The 13,247-nt window shown below is 44.6% G+C and overlaps 1 protein-coding gene across 1 annotated transcript in view; it reads right to left on the bottom strand.

The window, feature by feature from the left end:
- Positions 1–11,849, bottom strand: part of nrg2b (neuregulin 2b) — a gene marked incomplete at both ends in the record, with an annotated part of 34,370 nt that extends 22,521 nt beyond the window's left edge. Inside the window, one exon of the mRNA XM_080008678.1 lies at positions 11,438–11,849. Coding sequence (XP_079864804.1) covers positions 11,438–11,849 — 412 coding nt within the window. The remainder of the gene's footprint in view (positions 1–11,437) is intronic.
- Between the last annotated feature and the right edge of the window lie 1,398 nt (positions 11,850–13,247).

The following is a 13,247-nucleotide window of genomic DNA, read 5'->3' on the forward strand; positions in this document are numbered from 1 at the left end:
CGTCAATCCCTTTCACTGCAGGTCCCCCAAGCAGGCTAATGGACAGAATCCTCCCTGATAAGGGGATTGAAGCATTGATCACATCCGTCCAATGTGTGCAGCTAAAGATTCCATAGGAGAAGGGAGCCCTGGCTCCGCCTCCCTCACTGACAGAGAGGCTGCTGGGAAAGGATGCCCGTGCTGCAGATCTGAGGGGCAGACAAGTCGTAGTTTTGGAGAAAGAGCCTCTCCTCCAAAGGGTCCCAAGCACCCCTTTTCACCCCTTTTTTTCCCCAGCGAGACTGAAAGACCGAAAGCTCAAAACATTGCTTAAATCTTTCAAGGTTTTTACATTTTCAGTGCACAGTATGTGTATGTAGTGAGTTTATGTATCTATGTTTGTATGTACTGAAGTTTTTTATGTTTGGAGAGAAATTTCCAACCTCAGTTGGATAATGAGGTTGTGTCTTACCTACCTATTTTATCTTAACACTGGATATGAAAAGAAAACACAGTGTGCTAGATAGGCTACTGAGCACCACAGAAATCTAGTTAAATCCAGAAAGTAAACAAAGAAAAATAATCTTATTCAACAAGAAACCCCAACAAGAAGCCTCCCAACTTCACTGAACCCTTTACTACCTGAGCTGAACCCTTCTCACTATGTTTAAATCAAGTCCAATGGAGCAAAGTTTTGGCGCCAGACCATTTCCATTATTTTCAAATCCCAATGTTTAACTTGACAGGTATATATATATATATATATAATAAGTAAATAAAATAATATATATAACTATAAAGGCACCAGCTCTCTGCAGACAGTTATAGCGTCACTCTAACTGCGTATGGCTATTAGCGCCGTCGTTTGCGAATTGGACGCTACTTGTAACAATGCTAATTTGCATAAAAAGGGGGCAATTTTACATCAAATGTATGCATAGTACCTCATTTAAATACAGCAGCAGAATCAGCGGTGCATTTCACTGTTAACGGGTGCTCTCTGTATTGGACACTTTCTTTTTCTGTTATTTGCGCCAGGTTTAGCGGCTGTGAACTCGCCCCAGAGTATTACAATAACCAAAATATTGAGGAAAAGAACAAACATCACAACTAAAAGTAATACATAAACCATCATGTCTTTAATGACTTCCCCAGGAGAATGTTAGTCAAGAAAATATTTTAATTGAGGACTGCCATTGGCAGATGAAGGATTATATCGTTCATTATTGCCACAAGCTAAAAAATAAACAAATAAAAAAACAGAAAAATAAATTATGTGAATTGTATTCGTTCTACACATATGCCTTGTCTTTTTTCCCCTTTAATTGAGCCGGAAACACTCCAGTTCTTCAGTATGTGCAAGTATCGGATCAAGATTGAAAATGTAAAAAGATCACTGTAATTGCTGCAAAGGCTTTTGAATCCCTACATTGGGCATTCTCTCGGCATTCAATTTCACAAACTTTCTCTTTGACCTCTGATTGAATAACCCGCCCCAGGTCACAGTGTACAATCCCCAAACTAAAGCCGTGCTGTCACTGCTTAAGGTTTGCTAAGAATAAAAACATGATGAAGGCCCAGTTCTCTCCATGTTATCTGGGTTATCCTTGTTGGGCATTTCAGAGGTGTTACTCACAAGAGACTTTTTTCTGAAAGGCAATTTATTTGGCTTAGTCCATGGCAAATGATATCTGTGGCAATACTATCACTTTGATAGAGGATTCAAACCACCCATGCTGCATGAAAGATTAAGCTTATGATCATCATTGCAAATGTACAAGAAAAATAATTGATTGGACTCTTTTACTCCATGGCTTGTGCTGCCTACCGAGGCCACAGATGGCGTTTGAATGCGGCCCTTCAGCACATATCGAAAAGTATACAAGATATACAGTAACATAAAAAAAAAAAACTCAACATCCATCTGTACAGAAAATGAAAGAACTTGTTCCATCCTCTCCAACTCTACTAATCTGACATGACTCCAAACAGTTGATTAAACATGACACCAAGAAACAAATGTTACCTTACTTTCACGCGAATGGCCCTTCCCATCGCCTGCCTTGTTTCTCACAAACAAGGTGCTACTCAAGTTGGGCCGTGTGCATGAGCACGTTTATGCAAACGGTACGCCAAAGATGACTGGCTGCGATCCAGAATCTATGTCACAACCGGAGTGAGATTGGACTCACTTGTGGTGATTTTTTTTTTTTTTTCGGAGGGGAACCTCGGAAAAATGTCGAAATGTTAGACGGATTTCTAATCCGGACCTATCGGACAACACAGCAATGTATTTGGAAAAACTTGAACGAAACGATCAGAGACCTCTATCACCATAGCGACCTACTGTAGTAGATGGATGGATGATAATATTCAAGAGACATTAGTTATTATTATACAAAGCTGATAAAAAAGATTGACATTTGAACCATGTGTTTCTCTCAAAGCAGACAATGTCAGATGTAGGATTTCCCCTGTTTTTAATCCTAACCCTGACTACTCCTTCCCCCTCGTCCACTGACACTTCAACTTTGAACAACATTTCTTTGCCACTCCGTCTTCGCGGTTGAGAACTGTGTCAAAGAATAATGAATAGACAGATAAGCTACCCTTCGAAGGCAAACATAATCTTCAATCTCGGGACATGTCTTCAAAGTGATAAAGAGATACCGAGGCCTCCTATATATCTAGCACTGGAGTTGGAGATTTCTACCTATTGGAGCCGGTGATAACATCTAGGAAGACAGATGAATAAGTCCTAGCTTTCACAATAAAATATTTCTACTTCAGAGACAGATAAAGATAGCCTACCTATCTGGGCCACAGTTGGCCTGATATGACAAAAGAGATTTTTTTAACCCTTTTTTTCCCAGTAATTATTCAATGTTTGCATGCATGTGTGTACTTTCCGCTACGCCACGTCTCATTTCTACACAGATGACAACCTTACACATACATTGTTGACTTCGCAGTATAAACACATTTGTGTACCCTGCTGTTTGACGTTTACAAGAGCACAAACCCCTCTTCTAGAATAATTTATTGGATGCGAAAATTAAAGGAGAGGTTTGTCCCTGTTTTATACTCACTCCTCATGTAGAACATAGGTAGGTTACATTTTGGAAACAGTCCAGCCTTTTTTTCCAGAATTGGCCACTATGCTCAATCTCTCCATCATGAGTTCAATGCAAGTAATTGGAGACAAATCCACAATCTGCGTTCAGTGCAAAAACTCACTCCACATATTCATTCACATGTATGCTTCGTCAGATAATATGCATTTCTCCCCAAGTTCAAAATCAGATATTTCTTATTTATTTAGCTAATGTTTACGGTTATGTCTTTCTGTAACGTGTACCTGTAACAGCACTGCCTACTAAAAGAGAAGACTGGCAGCAAACAGGGAATTTGGCAAAAAAAAAGCAAATTGTGATTTTTTTTTTAAATAACTCCTTGAATTTGCAAAGACAGACTGCTGTGCCATGATTTTAGCTTTGCCTGAAATGTGGAGTGTGTTTTTGCACCAAGCGCAGATTGTGGATTTGGAGCCGGGAGTATGGAGCCGGGCGTCCAGAATAGAGAAAAGACTGGACGGCTGCAGGAATAAAAAAACACCTACGTACAGTATGACAAGAGCGGTGAGTGATATAAAACAGGCATAAATTTCAAAAATTGTGAACATCGTGGATGAGCTTGGTTCTTGTATCTGGTGTTTGCTTGGCACTAATTGTTTTTGGTCTGAGCAGGGTGGAATTAGTCAAACAGTAATGGTCAAAGATTATATGCCATGGCTACAAGAAATCCAGAAGTCTCTGACTTCATATTAAGGCTTGCCGATATTGACAAAATAAAATATCACAATATTTTGACCTATACCTCGGTATTGATCATTTGACAATATTTTGGGTATGACTATTGGTGCTTTCAGAAGATATTTATCTACAAGAAAATTTTCAGAAACAATCATTGGTAACGTGGACATTTTGACCTAGCAGGTATGCAGGTATTGATTATAACAGTGAGGACAGCCAATGAAGTCAAGAAAATTGCATTACCTTACTGTAATGCAGCCTTTAAGCCTTTAAGATTGACCATAGTTTCAAGACCAAAGTCCCAGACATGGTCGCTATTATACACCCAGCCCTACTTCATGTCACCCTTTTCAAACTTCTAGCGTAGTTTGGTTTCAATTATGTCAACAAATGGCTATTCTGCATAAATAAGAAAACAAGTTAGAAGTTGGTCCCATTAGTCGCATCTGATAAATGAATTTACACAAAGTAAATTTTTATGTCATTAAAGGATACTTATTATGAAAAACTCACATTTTCAGTGCTTGTGCACATACATTTGGGTCTCTGATGGACCGAGACACAACTGTGAAATAAGACAACCCAGTCAGTTTTTTGTGAGCTATCTATTCCAGTGGTGAAAAGTCGTTCAGATTTGCAGCCCTTATCTACGTCATTTAGGGCCTCAGTAGCATTATAACTGCAAGGTCTTGGCCTAATGGTTGGCGGGTCGGCGCCGCTGGGGATGCCTTCCCCGTGTTCTGTCTGGTCCTGGGACCTGGGTGGGGATCTGAGCCTGGCCGGGTGTGCTCGATGCGCCCTATGTGGTCTCCTTCGGGGGGGACAGACTCCGACCGTTGCACCTGGCTGTCCGGGTATCGGTTCTCTGGAGCTCTCAGTGTGCGGGCTGTGGGTGGGGGGCTGTCTGCTGCTGTCTGTTCTGTGATCCGCATGTGTGGCGTCCTGAGGCTGGTCAGGGGCCTGTTGGCGCGAGGCACGATCTGGTCCGGGGTTGGGTCCACGTGGCTGCTGCCTGGGCCTACAGCACCCCTGCGTTGTTCTGGTTGTGCTTCGTCTATCTCTCCCAGTGCCAGAACTCAAACTCAGTACATACACCACACAATAGGCATAGGATTTGCGAGACGGGTAGGTGCGAGCTATGTGGATACGGATGTGGCGGGCGCTACAATCTTGCCCATACACTCCTGCCCTTACGTCTGTCCTGCAGTTTTAATACCACCCATATTGGCCTATATTACTCCAAACAACACACCAACAGACCAATGTCTGTGGGGCAGGAGGGGTGTGAGTGATTCGATATGCTTGGAGGACTCCCACCCCCACATCCCGCAATTTTAACTGTGTTTACCAACAGCACACGTTGAGCACCGGTGTTTCCGGGGTAGAGGGCACTGGTGGGTTGGTGTGGGGAGGTGGTTGGCTCAGGGCTATTGGATGGGCCCCCTGCTGGCTGGGTTTGGGTCCTGGCCACTTGCCCCTGGTGCCAGGTGGTTTCTGGCCTGCTGCGACCCCGCTGTGCCGCTGGGTGCTTTACAGGGCCCCTTGGAGTCTGCTCGCCATCCTGGGTGTGGGTTGCGGTGCGGCTATCGGCCTTGCTCCCACTGCGTGGCTTCTCTGCGCAGGTGTCGGCAGTGGTGGAGGGGCCACATATCTGGCGCAGGACACCTGATGCAGGTCTGTAGGCATTGGCGGGGGGGGGGCATGCGCAATCAGTTACTGTACGTGGGTAGGCGCTCGGGGCTTGTGGCTGGGTGGGGCATCTGGCCCCATCCTTCTCCTTTTCTCCCTCCTATACTGCTATAGCTATTACAAGAGCCCACGTGCCGAATTGCTGTTCCATACATGTCATCTGATGTTTCTATGTTTATGTATTTCCAGGTACATGTTATAGTAGTAGTAATTATGATCAGTTGTTTATCAACTATTAAAATGGTAAGATCATTCTCCAAAAAGGGGGATTGGTGGCAGTTCTGTACAAGAAAAATCTGTGCTCTTGTCATCCCACAGGTCGTCCACAGAGATAAGACAGAGTTGTTTGCAGCAGTTCTTGAAAGTTTACGGAATAAATACAACAGAGCCTGGAAGTAAAGCTCAAACCCCATTGGCCCACAGAACCCAGAACTAGTGCTTAAACCCCATTGGCTTACAGAACTATGGTCCTCAGAAGGGTGGCTCCACCCACTAAACAGACCGTCCTGGAACAGGATGGGTTAGAGGCAAGTTACAATGAGTAAAATTCATAATCAGAGTGGTATTTTCGGCAAAAAACTTTGAAAACATGTTTTGGGGACCTCAGAGACCTATATTAACTTGTTGAAAGGAGTATAATAGACCCCCTTTAAGATAAGATAAGATAGCATTACACTTTATAAATCCCCGGAGGGAAATACAGGCGTTAGAGCAGAAAAAAAAACAGTACAATCGAGAAACAGATTCAAATAAAAATAAGATAAGAGATAACAAATATGTACAGTACACAGTGTCTACACAAGTTAACATTAAGTAGCACTATGCTAACTAGTGACCAGTGACAGTAAGTGATTTTAAGAAAGTAAGCAAGTCATATTTCTTATGGTAATGGTAATTTAAATATTTGCTGATGATATAAAACAATCTCATATATTTTGGAATATTTAGAGCAACACCTAGGTACGGGCCCTTTGCCAATGAAGTGAAGAAGAGGTGCGTGAACATTGAAATAACATGCTGTAAGCATGTGCTTTGTGTGTGCAGTGCATCTGCATGTGTGTGCGCGCATATGTATATTTTTGTGTCTGTTTATGCGTGTGTGTTGTTTTTGCATGTATGGTTGTGTCAGTCCGTGTGTGTGTTTGGGGAAGGAGTACTGGGTGAGCAAATATGTCTCTCATTCACAAACTACTGTAAGCCATGTGGTGACAGCCTGGTCCCTTTAAGAAGCCCTCCAAGACACTAGAGGGCTGCTGGCAAGTGGTGGGGGCTGATACATTATTCACTAGTAAGGATATATGAACATGAAATCACACACACACACACACACACACACACACACACACACACACACACACACACACACACACACACACACACACACACACACGCATGCGCACACACACACACACACACACACACACACACACACACACACACACACACACACACACACACACACACACACACACACACACACACAGATGCAGTGCTCACTGAAGGACATGGACAATAGATGCGCCATACTACTCTAAGCCATTGGTGACGAACAAGACTGCAGATGCACTCACGCACAAGCATACCACCACCGTAACTAGCGCAAAGTTGATAAGTGTAATGTTGCGTCAACACAAATTAGGAGAGACAGAGTCCATACATGCACAAGCACATAGACACACAAACACACATGCACGCAGCCATGCACTCACACTGAGAAGGGAGGAATCCTCAGCCTTCTGTTATTCAGTGTGCATAATTTATAGCAGCCCCAGATCTCCATGCTAACGACAGCATGCCGGGGCATCTGCAGCACGAGCAACAGCTCTCTGGCATGGCTGTGTGTGTGTACAAAGCTGTGTTAAGACAAGGACAGTAAGAAGGCAGGAAAAAGGAGAAAGAGTGACACATAGGGAGTCTAAAATAGAAATAAAGCAACCAAAGAGAGATGAAGGATGAGACAGACAAGTAAGAGGCGCCACACACACACACACACACACACACACACACAGACACAGACCCACACACACACACACACACACACACACACACACACACACACACACACACACACACACACACACACACACACACACATACACATACACACATACAAAACACTGTGGGGCGAATTCACAAAAGGATTGCACGGATTTTGGTCACTAAACCTGCGCAAATATCACCAAGAGCAAGTGTCTAATTCTCAATGCACCCGCAAAGGGTGAAATGCACCCCAAACTGCAATGCCACGCAAATAGCGTCTCTTGCGGCAGTGCTATTTGCACATACTTAAATTAGGTATTATTCATACATTTGGTGCAAAATTGGCCCTGTTCTATGCAAATGAGCCTCATTCCAAAAAACGTTCAAAACCAGCTCTAATAGCCACACGCAGTTAGAATGAAATTTTTATCCTCTGCAGAGAGATGGTGGTAACTGTGTCCAAGTCATTACATCCATTACATGGCAAATGTCCCTCACTGCACAGTGAAATTTACATAATTTAGCCGGTTAAAACCACACAATGGATTCACATGTGGATTTCGGGTTCTTGGCAAATCCTTACAATCTTGTGAAAATGAACAACTTTTCCCAGAATCCAGAAAATAATATGTTCAGTATTCAGCCAGTATACCAGGCCAGATCTCAAGCAAGTGCATACTTTTCACATGAATGTGAATTTTGTGATGTCGCTACAAGCAACCCATCTTTTTTTTGGAGCCTGTCTAATGGAGATGATTGGGAAGTGTGCATGACAGATTCAACCCTTCCCGGTACATAGAAATTGCACGCATTAAAGCTGAAATCTAGTGGGTTCTTAATAATGAATGGTTGATGCACTTCCTGGTGCAAGCACCATCTTCGAATTCCAGGTTTTTGAGATTGGTGCTACAACACTTTAACCCACTCGGTTTTCTATTCAGTCAATGTGAGCATGTGCTGTGTGCATTGTAAGTCATAGCAGTGACTACAAGTTGAAGTGGTACATAGTGCACAGTGCAATGTTGGTGTTACCTGAATACTACGCTGCTGTGTAATACTGAATTAATACTATACTACTGTTTACACTCCCACACTAACTTATCTGCACACGCCCTGCACCCACATATTCCTATCTGCAGACAAACTCTCTCCAACCTTCATGCATAAAAACCTGCAAGTAAGACGTGCCTGCATGCTTGCTCATGAGCATGAACATGGGCTAACATGCAGGATTCCATACACGCTTGTACAAATTCCCACATGCACACTAACAATCATAAACAAAAAAAAACAAAAAAAAAATGGAGTAACAATAAAACATCTTGGATCTTGGATCTTGGATCTTGAATATACATACACATAACTCAGATCAATCAAGCACAGAGTCATCACTGTCTGTTGGCTCGAAATATATATGTGTGTGTGTGTGTGTGTGTGTCAAAGGTATGACTTCTTTAGAATAGGTGGGCCCAAACAGGTAGGTTACTTTTGGGAAAAATCATCGCCTATACATTCAATACAGCTTCTTGAAAAGTGCAATGTGAAAAAAAGAGGGGTCTGGGTTGTTGAGCAGGAGTTTGAGTGACCTCCACATAGGAAACTACCTCAGTCAAATTGCATTTTGGATATAGCGAATGCAGTTATAATGCACCGTCTATTAATAATTTTAAAGCCAAAGTGTCTAACTCTCTCCTCTGCTCCTGTAGCTGACTGACAGAAGGGCAAGCATAAGCTCAACCACACAGTATAGCTGCAATAAGCTACAGAGGGGGAGGGAGAGAGAGGGAGAAAGAGGAGAGAGAGAGAGAGAGAGAGAGAGAGAGAGAGAGAGAGAGAGAGAGAGAGAGAGAGACAAAGAAATAGTGAATTAAACTTGATGTTTGAAGAGCTAGAGACAGGATCAGTGACAGGACAGTGTTTGGGCTTCACATCTGGCTATTTTTGGAAGCAACCGTCAATATATATCAAAAAGAATGCCAGTAGCAATGATCAGAGCAGACCTACATTATGCTGTAGACTCAATCCCAGGAGTACAACATAGGTGGAGTATTTATTTTTTCTTTTCAAGCCCAGTGTGATTGGTTACAACGGAGCATAGAACACCAAACAATCCCAGAAACAGAAAATAAGGTGAGGGGTTTATCACGTTGACTTCTGTGACGCTTTGATATTGTGGACATGCTCAGGTTATCGGGCACCGGAAGCTATCTAAAATGTTGCGAAAGCATCTTGTGTTTGAATGACACTGCATTTGTCTGTCACTAGCTCCCCCTCTGAGTGAGTGAGTGAGAGCGTGTGTGTGTGTGTGTGTGCGCGTGCGTTTTATCGTGCATGCATGTACATGTGTCTCAGTGTGTGATGATTGATTTACTGAAGATGCCAATGTTATAATAACATTTGGATTCATAAAGAGACTACATCAATTTTTCATACTGTAGGTAAAAAAAAAAAATCAATCCACTTCAATTCTTGCAGCCAAGAGTTTGCTGCTAGTATCACCTGTGTATTTTCCAGGTCAGCGACACTACACTACAGTACTGATTAATGCATGCTGTATTAATAGGTATGTTTAAAAATTATACTGGCTAAACTAGGAAGTTAATTTGCAAGTGCACTACCGCTAGTGCTACTTAAAACAAAGAAATGATTAATAGTTGGTTTATCAAAGAGCAGGAAGCATTATCCCCTAATGTCTGGCCTTTAATGCAGTCAATAGCTCTGCCATAGGTCTGCCGTGTCTCAAACCATCGTGACCACGAGGCTCTACACCTTGCATTACGCGCACAGTCAGAACCTGAAACCAAGAGGCCAGGAAGCCCACTTTAAACTAACCCTAAACCATGGAGGAATGTTTGAGGCACAGAAGACACTTGGTTTTTGGCTCAAACACTTTAACCATCGCTACAACAAGTAAAACAAGTCCCTTGGGTTTCAGTTACGGGTGTATTGTTCTGAATGTTTTTTTATTTTTATTTCTTTGCCATTCTGGTGGCTTTCTGTGAAGGTCCGAGCGGCCCCCTTGACTGCTGCACAGTTTTTCTAGCTCTGAGAGATGTTCATTCCCGGAAGCTAGAACACGCTGCTGTAACCACTAATTTTACGTAGCCTGCAACAGGAATAAGGTATTTTTGACCCTTAGCACAGGACAGCAGCAAAATGTATGAACTGTAGTATACTCTTTATCGGTTGCTGCAATCTACATTTGCTTTGCCGACAGTTGTATCTTTTCTTTTTTTTTAAAATCATGCTCAAGTGAACAGCCTCTGCTTGGTCATTTAATCTTGCCCCCAAACTAAACGCAAAAACACCCAAGTATGAAGAGGAGGTGACTTATCTGGTTATACAATGATTTTCATCTCTCTTTATGGAGGATTATCTCTTTCTCTCTCTCTCTCTCTCTCTCCCTGTCTATGTCTGTCTGGCTTGCATCCCGTCCTCTCCTTAGTCTGAGCCTTTCCCTGGATTCCAGTCCACAAGTTCACATAAGCACCGGTGACCAGTGCTTCCATAGTTGATCGCTTGTTGCGTGTGGCTACAACTTCAGTTTCCTAGACCCTGCTGTATCGCTTTCTGTCTTGTATCTGGGGCTGTCTCGCTCACTTTCTCTCTCTCACACACACACACACACACACACACACACACACACACACACACACACGCACACACATACACGCACACACATACACGCGCACACATACACATACACACACACACACACACACACTCTTCTCATTTTATTATGGGTGACCGGGTTATGGAGGTTTGAAACGTCGATCATCGCGCGCTTGCACGACCACGCGTATAGGCATGTGCACGCACACACACACACACACACACACACACACACACACACACACACACACACACACACACACACGGAACTGTGACTCTCTCCTTACATCACCACATCCCGGATCTAGTGGCCTTTCTAGTGCGGTCCTCCTGTATCTAGCAGGTAATAAAAGGCTAAAACTTACCGCAGTCCTCGCACAACACTCTCTCTACATCCTTTTTCAGGTCCGGCTCACTGGCGTCCACAGGGGCGTAAGATGCCTTGAATACCAAAGGTTCCGCTGTCGGGTCCATGAAAAATATATATCTGTGGTCCTTCTCCACGGTGGTGCACGGGGCCTCGGAACCGAAGTCCCTGACGGTGACGAGCTGCTCTCTCTCGAGGCCGCCGCTGTTGACAGGCCACACGTCCAGCACTTTGACATTCACACTGTAGGGCTCCCGGGAGGTTGCGTTCTGCGGGGAGGAGCGCACCTCGCCCTCGATGACCACGGCGGACCTGTACGCCTGGTCCTGGAGGGAGTTGAGACTCGGGGCGTAGCAGGCGAAGGAGACCCCGATGACCAGCATGGAGAAATGCACTGGATCAAGCCTCATGCCGTCAGCCTGTGCTGTGCTGCAGTGCTGCTGGGTGGCGGAGCGAGCTGGGAGAGAGAGACGGCTGCGGACAGCGGGCAGGGCAGAGCGGCAGACCTTGCGGAAGTGTCCATGCCATCTGTGTCTGCCGCCGCTTCCCCCATACGGCTGCTGCCTCGGACGGGGACACGGCAGCCTCAGGAACCGGGAGCAGCCCGCTTCTTCTGCATGCTTAGAAATGGGACTGCTGCATTCTCCTTCACCGCCCTCCCCCTCGTTTCTCCCCTTTCTTGAAACGCAAAACAAGACTCGTAAATTAGCCTCCGCTCGAATCCAGGGCTCTACAATAAACCACCCCTCTCCCTCTCTCTCTCTCTCTCTCTCTCTCACACGCTCTCTCTCTCTCCCTCTGTATCTCTCTCTCTCTCTCTCTCTCTCTGCAACTAATAGGCTAGCATCGCATGGGTGGGCGCATTGCCTCTTTGAAAGAAAAAAAAAACCCAGTTAGGCGACCGATTGCGCTTCCATGCAATCAAAAGGAAAGATGCACACGCACGTAAAGTCCGCCCTTTTATCCACCTTCAATCAGAGGTCCCAAATCCTTCTGTCGGGTAAAAAAAATAAAATAAAATAAAAAAAACCCGGGGACAGACAAACGAACAGGGCGAGATAGCGGTTATCCGGGGAGGCGATGCAACAGCGCGCACCCTCCAGCCGCGTCCCCTGCATCCCGCAAACGCGAGCGGCTTACGTGAGCAAACATCACCTGCCCGGTCAGTGGCGTCGACCCACCACGTCCTGCGCAAACACTAATGACCCGGGCAGCCCGACACCCCCACCAGGCACATCCACACACCGACACTGACCCAACCGGCATGTGACCACAGCGGTCGACTTTATTGAGGGACGCAGGGTGGCTGCGTGTGGTGAATGGAGCCCGTGTTTCTCTCCCGTGCGTGGCCTGCAGGGTGTAGATGTCTAGTGACGGAGTGCAAAGAGGCTGTAGTTACTGCACACACTGCGGATAGTTGTTGCGATGACTAACGCTGCGAAATTCTCTCAATGGATTCGAGAAGTATGCGAAGGGTTAGAGATGAAGAAAGAATCGCGAATGCCCTTTTATCTGCCATAGGCTCCTGTGTGTGTGTGTGTGTGTGTGTGTGTGTGTGCGTATTCACATTCACGTGTGTTGATTGATTTTTTTTTTATTATTATTATTATTATTATGTTTAGATTTGAGCAGGTTATACGTCAATTAGTCTAAAACCTCACGGGCAGCCTACTGTTGGGGGGAAGAAGCAAACTCTTCCCAGATAGATTTCCTATCCTGCTCAGCTACCGCTAATGAGATCACTTTCTCATTGAATGCATCTCCACCAATGAAACGAGAGCTCCGCACAATATGCCCAGACTTTTACG

Source organism: Zeus faber (genome assembly GCF_960531495.2).
Source record: "Zeus faber genome assembly, chromosome: 10".
Classification (NCBI taxonomy): domain Eukaryota; kingdom Metazoa; phylum Chordata; class Actinopteri; order Zeiformes; family Zeidae; genus Zeus; species Zeus faber.